The sequence below is a fragment of the Vigna unguiculata genome, chromosome 5, assembly GCF_004118075.2.
Source record: "Vigna unguiculata cultivar IT97K-499-35 chromosome 5, ASM411807v1, whole genome shotgun sequence".
In the NCBI taxonomy this organism is placed as follows: Eukaryota; Viridiplantae; Streptophyta; class Magnoliopsida; order Fabales; family Fabaceae; genus Vigna; species Vigna unguiculata.
Window position 1 is genome coordinate 8,278,876 of NC_040283.1, and position 19,492 is coordinate 8,298,367.

The 19,492-nt window shown below is 29.2% G+C and overlaps 3 protein-coding genes across 5 annotated transcripts; 1 reads left to right on the plus strand and 2 right to left on the minus strand.

Annotated features, from left to right (window-relative positions):
* The first annotated feature begins 1,136 nt into the window (after nucleotides 1-1,136).
* LOC114184269 (non-specific lipid-transfer protein 1-like) lies at nucleotides 1,137-1,919 on the plus strand. The gene is made up of 2 exons (XM_028071560.1): nucleotides 1,137-1,536; nucleotides 1,681-1,919. The coding sequence occupies exons 1-2, from the start codon at nucleotides 1,175-1,177 to the stop codon at nucleotides 1,688-1,690; spliced, it is 372 nt and encodes a 123-aa protein (XP_027927361.1). The 5' UTR covers nucleotides 1,137-1,174; the 3' UTR covers nucleotides 1,691-1,919.
* Nucleotides 1,920-6,014: 4,095 nt separating this feature from the next.
* On the minus strand, nucleotides 6,015-7,632 carry LOC114185611 (non-specific lipid-transfer protein 1-like). Its single transcript, XM_028073449.1, has 2 exons — nucleotides 7,224-7,632; nucleotides 6,015-6,246 (listed from the first exon to the last, which is right to left on the minus strand). Exons 1-2 carry the CDS (start codon nucleotides 7,574-7,576, stop codon nucleotides 6,213-6,215), a joined length of 387 nt encoding a protein of 128 aa, XP_027929250.1. The 5' UTR covers nucleotides 7,577-7,632; the 3' UTR covers nucleotides 6,015-6,212.
* A 3,331-nt stretch (nucleotides 7,633-10,963) lies between these two features.
* On the minus strand, nucleotides 10,964-15,514 carry LOC114185609 (serine/threonine-protein kinase STY13-like). Of its 3 annotated transcripts, none has more exons than XM_028073446.1 (7): nucleotides 15,194-15,513; nucleotides 14,477-15,077; nucleotides 13,727-13,859; nucleotides 13,373-13,568; nucleotides 13,016-13,140; nucleotides 11,912-12,070; nucleotides 10,964-11,590 (listed from the first exon to the last, which is right to left on the minus strand). In XM_028073446.1, exons 2-7 carry the CDS (start codon nucleotides 14,683-14,685, stop codon nucleotides 11,303-11,305), a joined length of 1,110 nt encoding a protein of 369 aa, XP_027929247.1. In that variant the 5' UTR covers nucleotides 14,686-15,077; nucleotides 15,194-15,513; the 3' UTR covers nucleotides 10,964-11,302. The 3 variants fall into 3 exon arrangements, with proteins under 3 accessions (XP_027929247.1, XP_027929248.1, XP_027929249.1); XM_028073448.1 differs by having other exon boundaries at nucleotides 11,411-11,597; nucleotides 15,194-15,514; XM_028073447.1 differs by lacking the exons at nucleotides 14,477-15,077; nucleotides 15,194-15,513 and adding an exon at nucleotides 14,061-14,402 and having other exon boundaries at nucleotides 11,303-11,590.
* Between the last annotated feature and the right edge of the window lie 3,978 nt (nucleotides 15,515-19,492).

Genomic DNA, 19,492 nt, shown 5'->3' on the forward strand with positions numbered 1-19,492 from the left:
AAAAACAAATAAATAATAAAAATCATGAAGGGGAGCAAACCAAACCTATGTAAAAAGTAAATTTCCCAAAAAAATATACAATTTTGAATATGGAAAGCTTAAATATATTATGAAAAAAATTAAGGCTTATGACTAGAGTTAAACTATTATACCAAGTAAGTTTTTTCCTATTTACAATATTTCTCCTCACAATGATTACCCTCTTGAAATATATGAAAGAATGTTTTTACACAAGTGCAAACATTTTCTTCATCCAAAAACCACCAAAAAAGAAGAGAAGGCCAAACAAATCAAGAAAAAGTCACTTCAAATCCACACTTCATAAAATCAACACTATAAGCATATTCTACTACTAAAATCACACCCATTAGCTCCGCATAAATAAGATTTTATAAACACACAAAAAAGAGAGAAAACTATCACTACACTCTTCTCTGTATCCTTTAAAAATACTAACAAATAACACATCCAGTAATAGCATTTAATCTCAGCAATTTAACTAAAGGACTTGCTGCCATTTGAAGAAAAAAAATGAACTACAAGCAGTGGATCACCCAAATGCATATCAGCAAAAACTTTATATGACCATCACCAGATTTTTCTAACAGCACATTCAAAAAATAACACAGACTCTTCATCGTTACCACATATGAAGAAGCACTTAGAACACACAGAAATCCCTCTGTAAAAGTTTCAGATGCTAAATCCAATCTTCACACACATTTTAATAGCTCTCCGAATTGAAGTACCCTGCTTCTATTCTTCATCCGAAAAACAGTAAAAGGATTTTCAATCATATCAGCAACAGTAAGTGAACAGAGAGCAGATAATTATTGGCTAAAATTTGAGCTGAACTTGGAGGGTAACAGACAAATAAGTTAGCACAAACGTGAATATCTTTATTTCTGTGGAAAGTGTCCACGAACTCATTTTAGGGCAAGCAGAAAAGGGTGATATGATATGCACATTACCATTGTATTACATTATTACAGGTACCGGTTATCTGCCATTCAATTCTTGCATTAAATGATAACCAGCCAGTGATTACCTACCATTCCTTACTTCCAACTTCCATCACATTTCATAATCTAACAATCCCATCTTCAATCCTTCTTCTCTATAAAGACCCCTTCAAATATTCACAAACCACACCACAACACAACACAACCTCAACATGGCTACCCCTCTGGTTTTGCAGGTTACAAGCGTGGTTCTGGTGCTGATTCTAGGTTTTGGAGAGATTATTCCGTTGGCAGAAGCAGAGATTCCATGTGGGTCGGTGCAAATAACTGTGGCACCATGCGTAGCCTACCTAACGGGTCCTGCCGGTAGACCAATCCCAGCACCATGCTGCAACGGTGTGAAGCGCATCAACGACCAAGCCAAGTCCACCCCAGATCGACGATCGGTCTGCACCTGCCTCAAAAACACTTCTTTGAGGATTCCTGGACTCAATCTCCCACGCCTTGCAGCCCTCCCTACCAATTGTGGGGTCAACTTGCCCTACAAGATCAGCCCCAACATCGATTGCAACAAGTAAGATCACTCACATCAACGTTCACCACTCAATGCTCTTCATCACTGTGTTTATATAACTCTCTACTTTTCATTCCATATATGAAAAGTTCATGCATATAGTATATTTATACGGATACTGACATCGAATTTTGGTTATTGTAGGGTAACTTGAGCGGCTCGCACAAGGGTTCATCAACCCTTGGTGATGATAAATACTTATTCGGCAATAATAAGCAACAGAGAGGGAATAAAGATGGTTTAAGTTCCTCCATTGTCTGAATCCCCCCGCTAGGGAGAGTATTTTATGCTATGGGTGATGAACTCCATCTCCATCAATGTTATAACCTTGTTGTTTGTCCAATGAGATATTGGATTTTCTATATATTTATATTTACATATCATCATCTCTAGCCCTTTTATTTTTAATGCTTTGTTTAGTTAAAAATTAATACAAAACCACTCTTCTATACCTAAGATTACAAAATTTCATAATATTTATTATTGATGACTAAATATTCAATTAATAATATTATAATGTTAAAAAAAATGAAGAATGAACGGATATCATGAGTTAGACCGAGAATATATTATGAGTTACATAATCAAGTAATTAATAAGTGTATTTGACTTGTAATTTACATGTTACAAAAGTGCTAATGGGTGAATGTTAATGGGAAATAATATCTAACAACAAAAAATAGCAAAGTATACAGCAAAAATAATTCCTCCAAAGTTGTAAGAATTTATGAGAAGTAACAATAAAAGAAAATGAAAACAATAATCACAAAAAAAAAAACAAGTTCCAACTTCAACAACTTGACATCCAAAGCATCATCTGTCCAGTAATGATACCTTACGTCAATATATTTGGATCTATAATGAAAAAATGAATTTTACTAAGATGAATAACACTTTGACTATCGACAAACAATGAATAGTTGTTCTACACAAAATCAAGTTATAATTGACATTATTATGTTTTACTTATCAAGTTATAATTGACATTATCATTGTCATTATCATGTTTTACTTTGTTTGTTTTTATCTTTTATTGGTATTTTTATTATTATCTTTTTAGATAATTAGAGTTTTTATTTAATAATTTGAAAAAAAAGTATGTGGTTTATATTTTACATATAAGTGAAAATCTAAAAAATTTAAGAAGATTATCAACATATATGGATAATTCAGTTATCAATAGAGTCAGACGTTGGAACTTCTAGTAATACTCATGTAGTTGTTACAACATATGTCCACATACCATACATTTGCTTCAATATTGTTCGCATCTTGAACAACCATCAACTAAGTTTTCCTCTCTTTAATAAATTAATCTACCTTGGATTTATCATGCTTCATATCTTTGCCCTTGCTTTGAAATTAGTCACTATTGTTTTCGTATTTCCTACTGGAATTTCTCTATTTCCTCAACCTATACGCCTACCCCTTCCTTGAGCCTCTAGAACTAGTATTGGTAGAAGTTTTAAATGTTTGCTCCTCCACTATATATAGCTTGATTTTGTTCATCTTTTTCTCAAGCACCACCGAAGAATTTTGTAGTTAATCAAAGAAGAGTTTATCTTTAGATTCTTCAATTGCGAACACAACATAATCGAGCTTTGATGTCAAAGAGCATGTAATCATAAAATAAGAGGAGTGTTGTGGTTATTATGTGTCTATTCTTAACCCTTATGTGGTATAGGAACAACTACATCATATGTCAAAAAATCAATTTATTGTTGATACCACATCAAAGAATAATGTATCATTAACAATATTTACTTCTAGATTTTGTTGGTCTAACATTTGTTTTTTGACTTTTTGTTTGAAAAGTGTTACTGATATCTTTGTCACAATAAAGTACCTAACAAAATACTAACACTAGTACATTATATCACCTTATCTTAAACTTTCCTTTTACATTTGGGATTCGTCTGTAGGCCATTGTAAAGTAGTAGAGACACAACGTTAAATTTATTATATGTCTTCTGTATAGTATTTCATTTGAATTTGAAAACAAAATAAAACAAAATTGGTTGTCTTAACGAGTTTGCTATTTATTTGTAAGCAACTACCATGAGATACTTTTATTTATAATTTATACACATGTCTATACAATTTTAGGTGTCATTTTATATTTTTTATTCTTCGCCGGATGCCTAAGGAAAAAATTACAAATATAAAAATAAAATAAGACATGTGACGTTTTAGGAAATAATCACTCGATAGAATATAAGGAGTTATAATAACTTGTAGATTTAATTACTCGTAAGATACCCAGTTTGAGTCAAGAGTGTCAAATTGGTACCCCGCGAAAAAAATGTGTCAATTTGGTACCTAAATAAGTTTAAGTGCATCAATCAAGTCCATTTTCATTAACGTCGTTAAAGTCATTAACGTTGACCAATTAAAAGAGTCCGTTGACACAAAAATTTGACACGTTGAATACCAATTATTTGTGACGTGGTAATTTAAATAAAAAATAGGAATATTTGAAATGAATTAAAAAAAATATAATGTTCAAAGTGGCCCTGAGTCAAGAAAAGCATAAAAGCATAGTGAGAAGTGAGAAGATGATCGAAGTTCATGCGATTTGGGGATTTCTGCAAAGCGTAGGTGAAATCGTTTTGAGAGGTGTGATTGAGCTCCCATTTCCATCGATTTTCATCTTCTAGTTTTCATCATCGACGTTGAATTTGTGAGTCCTAAATTCCCATTTCCTCTCCCTTCCGATTCATGACACAGTCACATTAGACCAAGCTTCTAATTTTTTCCTCTTTCATTTTTCTGTTGCTTTTATTCTTTGAACTGTACAGCGACATTTGTTGCTACAATAGGGTAATTTCAATGCCAATGCCAATTTCTAAATATTCTGAATCTTTTATGTTTCTTTTTAGGTTTGGAATTTTAGGGATCTGAAGTTTCTACACCAGGGGATATTGATCGAGAGGAGTGGGAAAGGAACCCGGGATTAGGGTTTCCTTGGAAGCTTTGTTTTTATTGGAAAAATTAATAGGGTATATTTGGGACTAGGAAGAGGGTTAGGTTTAGAGGATACACTATTTTTTTATGCCCACGAAGAACACGCACAACCCTTTGCAAAATTGATTGGAAAGCACCTCTACAACTACAAATCACACACCACGAAACCACCTCATTAGGTCTGAACCAATAAGCAAATGGAGAGGAAGAAGAAGATAACAACCACAAATGACTTAGGACAAATTCAAACTTCACCATTACCATTCATTCAATAATTTGTACACGTAACACTGTAAAATTGGTTTTTTACACATCTTCTTCTTTCAATGACACATATCCGTTATGCATTGCCACATCACCACAAATTTAACGCCGTTTTTGACAATTTAACGGAATGCACCTGATTGATGTACTTAAACTTATTTGGGTATCAAATTGACATCTTTTTTTCGTGGGGTACCAATTTGACATCCTTGAACCAAATTGGGTACCTTACGAATAATTAGACCTAACTTATATTACAGCACACCAATGATAAAAAATGTTGATTTCATGTTTTTTAAAGATAAAAGTAAAATAAAATTACAAGAGCTAAATCACGATTAGTTAATTCCAGTCCAGACAAAAAAAATTCACAACTTTAATTTTATCTTTTAAAGTATCATTCACTTTGTAACTTATATGTACTATTAAAATATTTTACACTTCGTGACATTTTTATACAAGCATTTTTCAAAACTTTTAAAATTCGCATGAGAATTCATAAAAACGTTTTTACAAACTTTTATAGAAACAACTTGCAGAAGATTCTGATAAAATATTAAAATTCTAGTAATAGAAGGAGCGTATAGAAGAGTCCTCAATTTTACGTTCTTGCTAAATCAATCACCAACTTTTTAGAGGATCAAATATTTTCTCCTTAAAAAGTGGTTAATAAATCAGTTGAATTTTTCATAGACAAAAATTGTATATAATCATTTATAAAAGAAAAAAAAAACTTTGAATATATAAATAGCACTGAGAACGATAAAAGTTTAAATGAATGTATTATGATAGGTTAGGAGTGTTAAAATAATCAATTCTGTTTATACAGATTTATTCATTATGGATTGAGTCAAAAATGAATTAGATTAACTTGACTTACATATTTTTTTGGTAAATTAAAAATATTGTAATTTGTCATGATCTACCGACATTAATAGATAAGAGAATTGACTTATTTGAGGAGGTTTTCACTTATTTTTATTTATTTTATGTATTTATTCATCAAATGAATTGTTTTGATTTATTTATTTTTATAATAGTATAATTAAAGTATTTAGCTATTTTATTAGTAACTGAAAACTAAAGTTTCAATTTATATAACATAACAAATAAATTAAACATTTAAATTATTCAAACATTATTAAACAATATTATAGTATTTACAAAATTAAATTATCAACTTACAAAATTAAAAATAATAAATATATATAATAAAAACTTACTAAAAAATTAGTAAAATATTCTTATTGATGAGTTACAAATCAATTCATTTTCAATCTATCTCAAACTTGTTTAGTCTCTAGGTTAAATGAATCAGGTTTAATTTAATCCATATTTAAACAAATTAAATATTTTTTCAAGTCAGGCTTAAATTTGATGAGTCTGATTAACTCACATGTTAGAACCATTTCACATCTCTATGCATGTATGGCGTTACGAACCCCATTTCACATCTCTGTGTGCCGCTTATAACCCCCAATGCTGCAACAAATTAAAAGTGGAATTTCAGATTAATAGTAGTCCACATATTATCTATATTCAAAATATGTGTTCTTTAATTAATATATCAAAAGATAAAACGTAGATGATATGCTTTTATTGCAAAAATGGTACAGTTTTTAATAGATTAAAAACAATTGTGCCAAGTACGAACACAATCTAGAAATCAATTTTGCTTTCGTAAAATTAATTATAGACATTTCCCCTTTCGCGATAATTTAGAAAGGTCACAAATTTTCATTAAGAAATTGGTTTTACAAAACCAAAATCACTTCCTATATAATCAAAGATATGAATTTTTTTTATCAAAACTAGTCAGGTAACTTTAGAAAGCTAATCACACCCTTCTTATGAAAAAATAAAAAAGAAAAAACAGTATTGTTTTCTTAATTGAAAATTTTACTTAGATGCCCAATAGTCTTTCATAAATTTCTGTGTTGGAGAGTTCTTATTATTTCCAACTCAAAGTCTTGTAAAAGAAAATACTCACAATATATGGGGATTTTGTTAACAATTATACACAAGATCATATAAGATATTATAATGTTACTTTTGTCTCAAACAGAAAGACTAAAAGTTTATGGACCTATGAGAAAGTTGAACATCCACTATAAAAAATAACGTTAACAAATTTATAGTTTTAAAATTTTGAGTTAAAATAATGTCAATTTTTTATATAGGTTGGATTCATGTTATATTGGTATTATCTCTTCCTGTTAAATCTTTCTTCGAAAGACTCATTAATGATATTGGTGACCAGTTCAAATTGTATCAAAAGTCTTCCTAATCAAGTGTCAAATAAATATGTTCGTTATGATAAACGACGATATGTCTTGTTATGATAAATAGTAATACGAGGAGTAATCACAATTTAAAATGATTTCGATTGAAAAAAAGTATCAATGTGAAAAAAATCATACTTAATAAAAGATCGATAAGAATTGAAATGTGTTACTTACACTTCGCAATCCATGTTGAGGGTGAATTGGTAGGGCAAGCTAACGCCACACCTTGAAGGAACGATTTCATATGCTGTGGCGTTGATAGGCTCAGTGGCATTCTTAGCAGCTTCTTGAAGGCAATGGCAAGCTATTCTCTGATTGTGGGAAGAGTTCATGACCTTGTTTCTCAGGTTTAACACCTCCATGCAACAATCTATAGGGATCGTGTTTCCTCCTTTTTTCACGTAACAACCGCATGCTTTCACCACAGGTTTCACATCGCAGCACGTTAGCTCGCTCATCGCCACACCCAACAACACCATCACGCACACCATCACACTCATGCAGTAACTGCTCGCCTTCTCAGCCATCGTGTTTTCCTCAGACTATTGATCGCTTTGCAGAAACTTGGTTTACGAAGAGATTGATCAACTTCATGATTGTTATTGGGTCAAACATAATATAGGGTTTTTGTTGATGAACATGGTGAAACATGGAACTAGGGATTCGGGAAGCCCTAGACATGTTGGTGGTTCTTATGTTTGTTCTGCCTATATGTTTGGAAGTTCCTATGTGTATGAAAGGAAAACATGTAAATATAGTTTGTTTTTATAGATTTTTGCATGTTTAGACAGATAATCTATTCCCATCTTTTTCTTATGCCACGTGCATCAACTATCAGAAAAAACCTTCTTCGAGTTAGATAATAGACATTAATATAAAATATTACAACATTATTTTCCTTTAGATTTTCTATTTGGTAATCTTCTACATATAATTTTTATTGTAAATTTAAATAAAACACACATTTGGGAATTGAGGAGTGCATTTAGATATTCGGTATGAATTATGCAAGAGTTTTCACAACATACTTAATTTTTGTCAAATGCTTCTTGCAATCCTCACACTCATCAGTTTCCTCTTGAGAAATTCATTACAATTGCATGAAGAGTTTTAATAAATCATTCCTAAAGAATTCATATTAGTTTTCAAATCATCATTCACATCTTGTAATAGTTGTAATTTATTCTCAAGTCATTTATTCTCTTCTTTAAGTCTATTTCAAATAGGATAGATGATTTCCTTCCTCATATAACTTTTTAAAAGGCGATAATAATTCTTTTTAGTTTGAAATTAAGAACTACTTACACTACTTTTTGCTGAGAACAATTTCTCACTTTTGGTTGTCATAATCTGTTTAAGCTCTTCATGATTTGATATTCAACTCTTCTATCAAAGGTTTTTTAAGGGTAAAAAGGTGATATATTATCTGATTAAACCTATTTTGCACATTATAGATGTTTTCTCTTGGTTGTATTATAAACATTTCATATTATTGTGTTAAAGTATTTTTCATTGCTCTTTTGATTTCATATATCCCTTTATGGATAACTTCCGATACATCTCACATCTCCTTTAATGAATACACATTCATCAATAGTTAAAGAAAAAAAATAATATTTTTTGTTCTAACATCATAATGAGTTTTTTGATTTTCATCAGTCAAGAGAAACCAAATTTTAGTTTTTGTTGGTTGAAAAGGGTCATCAACAACCACTACAAGAAAATTTTCAATTATAAACAAATTTTAAAAATAAAAAATAATTAGTCATTATAGTGGCCAAATAATAATTTAAAAAATTAAAAATTATTAATTACTAAAATAGCCACTATTATAAACAAAATATTATAATTGATCATTAAATTGGACATTAATTAATTAGAGACTAATTTATAAACTAATTCATTTTGGTAGCCAAAACTTAAATAATTAACTTTTAACGACCAATTTTCTTTTAATCAATTTTAGACGAAAAAATTATCCATGTTAAACTTAAAATTTATAACAAATAATATTATAAGTGAAAAAATATTAATAATGTTGATAAAAATTTTAATAATTCATTCATAAATAAAGCATACTAAATAAAAAACATGTATCCAATAGTTCTATTTACCATATTTTATAATTGAATACTAATATTTATTCATATCCAAATTTATTTATATAACTAGTTGCGGAAGAAGAAAAGAAAAAACATGCAGATGGAGCAGATTGATTAACCGAGTAATGAAGTTGAACTTGGTTGCAAAAAGAGCACGATAAATGTGAGGTTTGAAGCCACACATCGAAATTAGCGTGAGCCACGCGTCATAAACTTATGTAACCACGCATTTGCATTATTTCAAGTAACCAGACTTTTTCCTCTTAGTTAAGTTTTAATTTTTTTTGTTTTAATTTTTTTTTATGAAAAAATTGGATGTAAAATGTGTAAAAACTTGTCATTTGTGATCCTGTTATTTGTATATATTATAAATTTATCTCTTATATAATCAAGGAAAACAAAAATAAAATTGTAATATTTGATTTCACTTTTTTTTTCACCCTTCATTTCAATTGACTCTGGTTGCATAACTCATTTGATTTAGAATTTGTTTATCATCCAAAATCTAATTGTTAATTTACATAACTCTTATAATTGTATTTTATTTTTCCTAAAAGTAACTATAAGGAAATTTTCGTAAGCAAATAAAATGAAAAAGGATACATGTGTGCCAAAAAAAGAAGTACTATTTATTTTCCCAAAAACATAATAAAAATATAAAAAGAAAGGGAAATGAAAAATATTTTTCTTTCCCTCAGCAATAAAGCAACAAGCTTAGGGCTACATGTGGGAATTAAAGAAGATTGGTGGTGCAACTAACAAAAGAAGGTCGTATATCAATTGGTGAAATCCCTTTTAAGCAATTAATAATAAATTACCCTTGAAAAAGTTCTTAGAATTCTAATGCAAAATATTTAAAAACTGAAACAATTAAAATCTATAACTATGATTTTTATAAATATGTGTTACTGGTGAATGAAAGAAAAGATAACTCTGAAAAGCTAAAATAAGATTTCCGAAAGGAGATTCTCTGTAAAGTAATATGCGCAATAAATGAAAATTGTCAGAAACGGTTGTTTGGATCCAAACAATACTTACTGTGCATCTTTCAGCTCTTTCTGATGGAAACCAGTGTGCAAGATATTTATAGGGTGTCGTTATGTTGTAATCAATCACGTGACAATTCACTCATTAAAATACATTATATTTTATTTAACAATATAAAAAAATACTAATTAAATCAAGAAATATGTGCCGCTTAAAAGCATAATTATACAGATAGAAAAATAACAATAAAAACTGGGAAATTGAATTTAAAATCTCTATAAATCTTATTTTATAACTCCTTCAATCTTTGTGATTTTTTAAATTTAATTTCTTATATTTATATTATGTAGTTATTTATGTTAGTTTGTCTAAATATTATTGTAAACACTAAAAGAATAATTTTAAAATGAAAAATTTTATATGAACACCATAAAGTTTCCCTACCCTATTTCACACCTAATAAAATTTCATTTTTTTTTTCAAACTATTTTATATTTTAAAATAAAAATATAGTTTTATTAATAATGTATAGGTGTAGAATAGAAATAAGAGTGTGCATATATCATCACCCTTTTAAAATAAGAGATTTAATTTTAAAATAAAAGTAACTTACTTTCACAAAGAAGAATCTGAAAAACTTAAGTATGAATCTAAAACTTACATTAATTAAAAACAAGAAAATTGATCATATAAAAACAAATAAATTCATTATCTTAAACAAAAAACAAAAGTTCAATCTCTTATAAAACACATCAATTAATTTCTTATGTAGGTTAGTCTTTATTCTTTATGTAGCTCATGAATGTGGATATAGAAGCAGCATAATTGGCCAAATTAACGCAAACCATCCTCTGGAAACAATCATTTTACAATGAATCACTATTGCACAGCAATTAATGACCTTTCTCAGAATAGTAAAATGTCTAAACTAATCAGTTTCTTTACAGCAAGATGTAGTAGATAATGTAAACAAATCCTATTTTCTTTTCCTTAATCTTTCAGAAGTCTATAAACTACATTCTTTTCTTTTGTAGAACATGTTACATCCTTTGGGTCACCTTAGAGGGTTACTCATAAATTTACTAAATTTGTATACCATATAGAATATGGCAACTCTTTTCATCTACAACAAAAGGGGATTTTAAAAAATTTAGCACTTAAAAGTTAGTTTTTGGTCCTCTTTGAAGAAAACAATTGGCGAAGAAAACCAAACCTTCCTTTGTTTCGGGCAGAAAACTCAGTAATGGTGCCATTGCTGGTTGTAGCCACCTCAGGTTCATGGTTAGGTACTGGCAAAGGAGGAGATGGTGGTGAGAGAGTGAAGAGAAATGCATTGAGCATGCGAATGATCTGACTAAAACTCGGTCTCAAGTTAGGATCTTCAACCCAGCATGATTGTATCACAAAAGCAAGTTCAGGAGATATATCATCTGGTATGCTGGGCCTCTCTTGCTGCAATCTCAAATGCAAACCATTTCATGATTAGCAAATAGTAACATTATAACATTATTACAATTGACATCAATTGTCCGGTGACAGAAATCAAGTAAACTCTGGATCCAACAAACATATCAAGTTATTCCCAGAACAAAAGGTAGCTTTTGGAAGCTAACAAATTATATATCAACCTTAATGCATCAACAGCATATATGGTATGAATAAATGAAGTATGCATGATATATGCACATATCATAGAGAAAATTGTATCACTTATTTCTGACTTTGAACAAATGATATTTGATGATAATGCCAGAGTGATATCGAATTTAATACCTTAAATGCAGCAGCATAAGCAGCCTGTAAATTGGACATCCCTTCAAATGGCATGCGATTTGTTAGTAGCTCCCATAGAACAATTCCAAAGCTATATACATCAACCTTGTTGTTGTAGTGCTTTTTCTCTCCCTGACGCAAAGTCACAGTACTGTACAGCTGCAAAATTTGTGTAAGTTGTCAAAACAAGCTCAATGTATATAAACAAAACCTACCGACTTATAATAGGATTATATATGTTTTTAGTCCCTGAACTTTAATGCGAAAATTAGAATTCGTCCATGTCCGATAGTCATTTTAACTTAATTACGTTAAATTTTATTTTTTAACGTGTCGAACACGTTTCCAACTGACATTGAAGCAGGAATATATCAAACAATGTAAATAACTCAAATGCAAGAGTGTACAAATCGTGTTTGAAATGTAAAAAAAAAAAATTCCATAATTGGATTAAAAAGACTATATCGATTTATTTTTAAAGTTTAAGGACCAAAATATATTAAAGTTTCAGATTGGAAAATTTCATTTTCACGTTAAAGTTCAGAAACTAAAAACATATTCAACCCATTATAATAATACATTCTTAATATGCAGATTTTGGTGCCCTAGAGGATCCTAAATATGTGCATTACTGTACTAAACAAATTACAAGAGACTGGGGGTATTTACTACATGGCTTTTAGCTATTCAGAAAAATGGAATCTGTTAATCGGTCTTATCTGCTCAGAAAAACAATTAAAGCTCACTTGATGATATACACACACACAATGCCAATGCAAATGTTCACTCATAAGAAATGCAAGGACTACACAAAACAAAAAATGCAGCAATTATGAGATATAAGCAAGAACTGGATGATATTAATCAGTTTGATGCAGAAAATTTTTTGAAGTATACATCATTCTAGCAAAACACATGTGAAATTAAAGTGTACATCATTGCTGGTTTTAGTATTAAATTCAGTCTCTACAACTTGATGATTTCAATTGAGTCTCCCATTAATCTTATATCATGTCAGTGCAACAATTGTCATTTTATGTTAATGGTGGCATCATGAATCAGGAGAATAAACAATAGCATCATAATCCCAAGATAATAACATACCTCTGGTGCCATCCAACGGTACGTTCCTGTTTCTGCAGTCATCATTTCAGTCACAGTTTCTTCTCTAGCGAGGCCAAAATCTGCAAGTTTAACAGACTTCTGGTCCGCTGTAAGCAACAGATTGTCTGCATTTGTGACAATTTCAAAAACGTAGTTGAATAAGGATACACGTTTTAATACTATAGTTATTCATCAATATATACTCAGATCTCAACTATGACATCCATGTCAAAAGCTACCACCATTTTCTGTAAGAGTTAAGTTCCAACAAAGAATTACTGGCTAAGGTATGCTTTAACATGGCATTAATCGAAGAGAATGTAGCAAAGATAATAAAAAAAGTGCCTAAGTTGATACCAGGTTTCAGATCTCTGTGTATGATCCCATTAGCATGTAGCCAATCCAAGGCTCGAGCAATATCAAGAGCAAAGTTGATAGCCAAATGAAGGTCTAATAGTTTAGGACGGATACTCATTAAATATTTACGCAGTGACATCCCTGGTAATAGCTCTGTGACTATTACCATAAGAGGATCCTTACACGCTCCAATAAACTGCAAAAAAGAATAATAACGAGGAAACAAAACATACTTAGATTGTTGTCTTACATAAACCATTAATTATACCAGCATGATGGAAAATAAACTGCAATACTTAACATAATTGCCAGGGATTCAGTACTAAAAGATAAATTTGCTACAATGGAACTGACCTTAACAAGATTGTCGTGGTGGACACGAGACATCATATTAACTTCTCGAGCAAAACGATTTTCAAGAGAAGCTCTTTCTTCAGAAGTGCTCCCACGATGCAGAACTTTGATTGCCACAATTTGATCTCCATACCTGGAAAATTATTAATCTAAACCCACATAAACCATAACTCCAACTTCCAGCAAAATCATTTGTTGCAAACACACAAGCATAGTGTTAAACAAGCACTCTAAAACCAGCAACGGTTAAACCATCACAACAAAGAAAAATCCAACACTCTATAACAAGTGCCAGAAATCAATTGTTCTCAAGAAAAATCAAATCAATACCAACCCAATGATGTGCTTCTTGGTGTTGTGGAACCTCATGTCAAATCAGTAGAAGGGGCAAATGCAACTTTGTTGGTGAAATTTGTGACAGGTAGTTATTTACTGCTTGACCCAACAAAGGCTCAGTTCTTACTTACTCAACGACAAAAGTAAAAAAAGTGATTTAGCTGAAACACCAGAGCAAACATTTGACTTCTTACTTAGCACTTAAGCACAACAGAAAAGCAAAAACAATAATTCCGCCAGCTAATGGGACAAAAATATACATAATGATGAAAACCAAAGTGTAGATAAATATCCCAAGACTGTATGATCTGACACGACTTCTCAGACAATTTTCGAAGAACACATAACGAAATTAAGGCATGATATATACAAATTACGAAACATGATATTCACATCCAAGGTTTAGCCACTGACCTTCCTTCATATACTTTCCCATGAGCTCCTTCACCAATCTTGGACCCTATAAAGAGTAGTTTAGGGTCAACCAATAGATTATCATCAATTGTTAGCTGTGTGGCTGCCAATGATCCATTTTCCCTCACTGATTTGGATTCAGTGCTCCCCAACACCGATTCTTCACATTCCTTCTCTTCTCCTCCTAACTTTCCCTCTCGGAAACTCATGATGGGACCTTAAACTATACCCGAATTCCTCATTTTAATCGTTATCCCCACAATTTTTTTGTTCAAAAATCATAAAAAAAACAACTCTTTTTAATCCAAGAAGTACAGAACAAAACCAACAACCCCAGAATCTACCTTTCTAAATAAACATGTCTCCATAGTAAAAATCAACCCCAATTCCACTGAGTGCTAATATTCCCTTCCCCACACAGCCTCTTCAAACTTTAAACCCCCCTCGTCAACAACAAACAAAACTCCTTAACAAGAAAAATAAAAACACGATTTTTTTCCTCTCACGTGACCCTGAAAAAAAAATCAATAACTATCTTCTTCCTTCCCCCACCCCAAAAAGTATATCATATTCCTTGTTTACGCTTCAGTTAGAAGCTGACCTGTAGGTGAAGTTCGGCCAAAGAAAATAAAAAGGTAAAAGAAACAAGATAAGAAGAAGAAGAAGAATAAGAAACAGAACAAAACAAAGAGAAGAAAAGAAGGAAAAGCAACTTACCAGAACATGGGCTTAAAATAATAATATTTCCCAGAAAAATAACACCATAGAAAAGTGGGAGAGGCAAGAGAGAGTTGAAAGTTGAAACCAATGAAAAGTGAAAACCACCCACTCTGACTCTCACACTTCTCAAGTTGATGCTTTTGGAAAAGACATGAGGTGAATTTTCTCTCTCTCTAGAAATGGGGTGTGCTGCTGAGACAAAAAAGAAAGATTAGAGAGAGTGGAAGAAGGAGAAGATATTCAGCGTATCTGTTCCGACGAGAGAGAGGACTGAAAAGTGGAAGGAGAGAGAAAGTATGTGTGGTGGTGTGCGTGAAGAGAGAGAGGAAAAAAGAATAAAGAAAAAAAAATAAAAGAGAAACCAATGCAAGAGAGACACGTGGAGGACATGGAGGAAAATTGGAAAATTTTGGCGGATGTGGCAGTTCAGATGTTAGGACATTGTCGTTGGTGGATGATGTTTTAGACCGGACAATCCACAATACTTTAATCTATTTTTTTATCTATTTTAAATTTATTATTTCAATTATTATTAAATTATCACATCATATCATTTAAAAAATTAAAAAAAAAATTTAATGATGATTAAAATAATAAATTAAAAATAGATTAAAAAAATAAGTTAAAATATCATTTTTTATTTTAGATATACATGCTATATTTTATTTTTGATAGTTTAATAATGTGTTCAATTTCATGACTTTATTTATAAAATTTAATTTTTATTTTCAAAATTCTTTACTTTTTTTATATTTTATGTTTTAAATTTAAATTTAAATTTATTTTTATTGTTTATTTAAGTTTTAGTTAATATGATAGATTTTATGAAAACAAGATAAGTGAGTATCAATTATTTATTAAAATTATAAGTAACGTAAATGTTAATTTAAAAATTAAAAAAAAAATATTAATGTTATTAAATTAAAAAAATTAACAGAAGCAATTGTCATTTAATATACATGAGGAAACTGTATATTTAAAATTCTTCCTTTTAAGTATTTTTTGAAATGTTTTCCTTTGGTGATAAAGACGAAAATAATTGAATTAAAATACGTTACTAAAAGGAAAACACATAAAAAAACTAAAATAAAATAGAAGTTAAAATCGATTGATAAAGGAAAAATAAAAATATATAAAAATAATAATAAACAAAAAATACGTAAATAATAATAAATAAATAAATGTAATGAGTTTTTTAAATATTTTTCTTCTTCTGAACATATTATATTATTTTCACTACCATTTCTTCAATTTCCATATAAAAATATCATTTGTGAATATTTGATTTGAAAAAAAAAGGAGTTAATAAATTTTAGTGAATTAAAGAATAAAGTTTATATTAACTTAAAAAGATTTAGAAGTGAAATTGAGTTTAAAATAAAAGTTTTTCAAAGATTATGAGTGATTTGATGGATATGATATATTAAAAATTAAGTTTAATAAAAAGAAAAATAAAATTAACAAATCTTCTTCGATTTTAAAAGTAGTTTAAAATTATAATTAGATGAATTAGATTTATTTTTAAAAAATATGTGAAAATAAATTAATTAAAATAACATATTTTAATAAAAAATATTTATAACAAAATAAAAAAATTAATAATTAATAATTAATTTTAAAAGTTTTTTTATAACAATTTTGAAATTTTTGATATTAATTACTTTTATAAACATCATTTTAAAAGTTATATTTTTACATTATAACCATAATTAAACTGAAAAATAAACTGAAGGCATAAATGTAATCTGTATGATATATCTCTCAAGTCATAACATTTGATAAAGGATTAGAAATAGAGAAATTTCCTTTTTTTTTTCATGTAAATCTGTCCAAATAAACACAATATTAATATAAAAAATTTATCATGTGATAAACTTAAATATAATAAAATATACCTATTTTAACTTTACATAATAGTATTATTTCCAGAATTTGTATATTGTTGATTTATTTTAAATAATTTTTTTATAATAACGAGTATTTTAAAATAAAAAATATTTTTATATAAATAAAAAATAAACAAATTTTATTAACTTTCTTAACTAGTATAAATATAGTTATTTTTCTTCATTTGAATATAGAGTCTAAATATTTATAAACTTTTTATCAATCATAGGTTTAGTTCGTAGAGAATTTAAACACAATAATAACATTTCAATATGTACTAAAAAATAAGAAAAAAAAAACAGCTTGCGAGAATTTATGAAAAAACATTAACTATATATAGATAAAAGTAGAAACATGCACAGATTTTTATCATAAAAATTTCTTAAAAGCAAACGTAAAAATGGGTCACCCAAACTAAAAAATGAAAAAATAGCTACACCATTTTTAAAAATTAAATAGACTACCATAGATGATAAATAAGAGGATAAAAAAACTTAATAGTGATGCAAATAAATTTTTTTTATCATCCAATCAATAATCTAATCTTAAAACAAAAACTCACGTATTTGATCCTATTGTAATTCAACATTTAACAAATCTTTATTTACAATTCAACAAATTTCAATATAATGAGCATGTGAATTTCATAAGTAGTCGTCTCTTAACCTTTGTTTGTTTTAAGCATATGATTTGAGGGAATGGAAAATAATAAGAAGAAAAAGAAGTAAAATTGAGGTTGTTTATATTAAGAAAAAGATAATAAAAATAAAGTTTATGGAAGTTTAGGAATAATTTGATCGACGTGAATAATAAAAAATTGTTTCATTAGATAAAATTTTAAAATGATCAAATTGTTTCCATGATAAAAATTATTATTATTATTATTATTAATTATTAATTATTATTATTATTAATTTATTATTTAAGATATAAATTTATTTACACTATTATTTTGATTATTAATTTTTTGAATGTTATTAATTTTTTAACTATTTATATATAAATTTATTTATATTATTTTATTATTTTTTTATTTTATAAATTTATTTTAATTGTTATTATATTAATATTATTTATTTTTTATTATCATAATATAAATTTTTATTTTTATTTTTATTATTACTATAATTATTAGTGTTATTATTGGTATAATAATTATTATTTATATATTTGTTGTTATAAATATTATTATTGTTAACATTATAGTTTCTTCAACCTCTAGTTATACATCGGAGAGCTATCGAAACTCTTTAGACAAGCACCAAAGTCATGGATTTTCAATTGAATCTAAATCCATTCTCTCAACCTCCTAGTGTCATCAAATGCATTAGATTATGATCCATTTTTTTTCTTAATTGTGTGCCTCCTTGCTCTCCACAACCAAGTTCCAATGCCATTATCGTCATTGATCTCAATACGGAGAAGGACTCGCTTTGTCGCAAGTGAAATCTTCAGCTAGAGAAATCATTGTCACACCTCTCGCCAACACCAACAAAGATTGGCTTCCCATCACTATCATTGAGCTCCACCAGGGAGTTCAGTGTCACGTTGAGATTTTCATCAACTTTTAGATCTAGGTGGTGAATATATGACCCTTTGTAATGGGAATCGATTCTTCAAAAAATAACAAGCACAAGAATCAATTCTTGAATAATGTAAAGGAATAAGAATCAATTATCTCCAAAATCATAAGCAAGGAAATCGATTTTCCTTTCACTATAAACAGTTGAGAATGAATTCTCCTTTCACTGAAAATGGCTTGAGAATCTATTACGCATCTCGCTTTCAAATTGACTCCACCATCGACAAGTAGAGACCACCACACGTCCACAACCACCTACCTCCATGCTTTGCATGTGTGCCATTGCGCAGTAAGTGAAAAAGTATAACACTTGCATATAATTGCATGTAAGATGACATGTTTCTCTCAGCCAATCTCTTATGATCAACACAAATCCTCCGTCTATTCTCTCTCTCAAATCATCATAGTTTGAACGATATCCGCTATATTTATGTGAAATACAATGGACTAACATTTTAATTCTTTCTGTATTATATTTATGTAAGATATAATGGACCAACATTTTGAACTGCTCTATACATAAGAGAAAAAAAGTCCAAAACATAATATTGTTTTTTCACAATTGTATAATTGTAATCATAAAACAAACAACTTAGCAACAAAATCTAAAATTTTCTTTTATTAATGTCTTATTGGCAATGTAAACAAAACGAACTTTGGTCATTTACAACAAGTGAACATATAGTACCATGTCGTTAACTATACATTCATATGTAAGGATGTCAAAAAAATCCGTACCCGCGGGTATCCGCGGATAAAACCCGCAACGGGTAGAAAATGAATATTAAAAATGGATACCCGCTACCCGCGAGTACGGATATTTTTGA

Bases quoted from the DNA above. Each gene is read 5' to 3' on its own strand.
- LOC114185609 (XM_028073446.1), bottom strand. From the start codon at position 14,685: ATGAGTTTCCGAGAGGGAAAGTTAGGAGGAGAAGAGAAGGAATGTGAA. The intron at 13,860-14,476 runs GTCAGTGGCTAA...ATAATTTTCCAG, and splicing joins GGGAAAGTATATGAAGGAAG to GTATGGAGATCAAATTGTGG. The intron at 11,591-11,911 runs GTATTAAATTCG...TTGAGATTGCAG, and splicing joins CTTATGCTGCTGCATTTAAG to CAAGAGAGGCCCAGCATACC.
- LOC114184269 (XM_028071560.1), top strand. From the start codon at position 1,175: ATGGCTACCCCTCTGGTTTTGCAGGTTACAAGCGTGGTTCTGGTGCTG.
- LOC114185611 (XM_028073449.1), bottom strand. From the start codon at position 7,576: ATGGCTGAGAAGGCGAGCAGTTACTGCATGAGTGTGATGGTGTGCGTG. The intron at 6,247-7,223 runs GTAAGTAACACA...AATTTGTTGCAG, and splicing joins CTCAACATGGATTGCGAAGT to CATTGGGGGTTATAAGCGGC.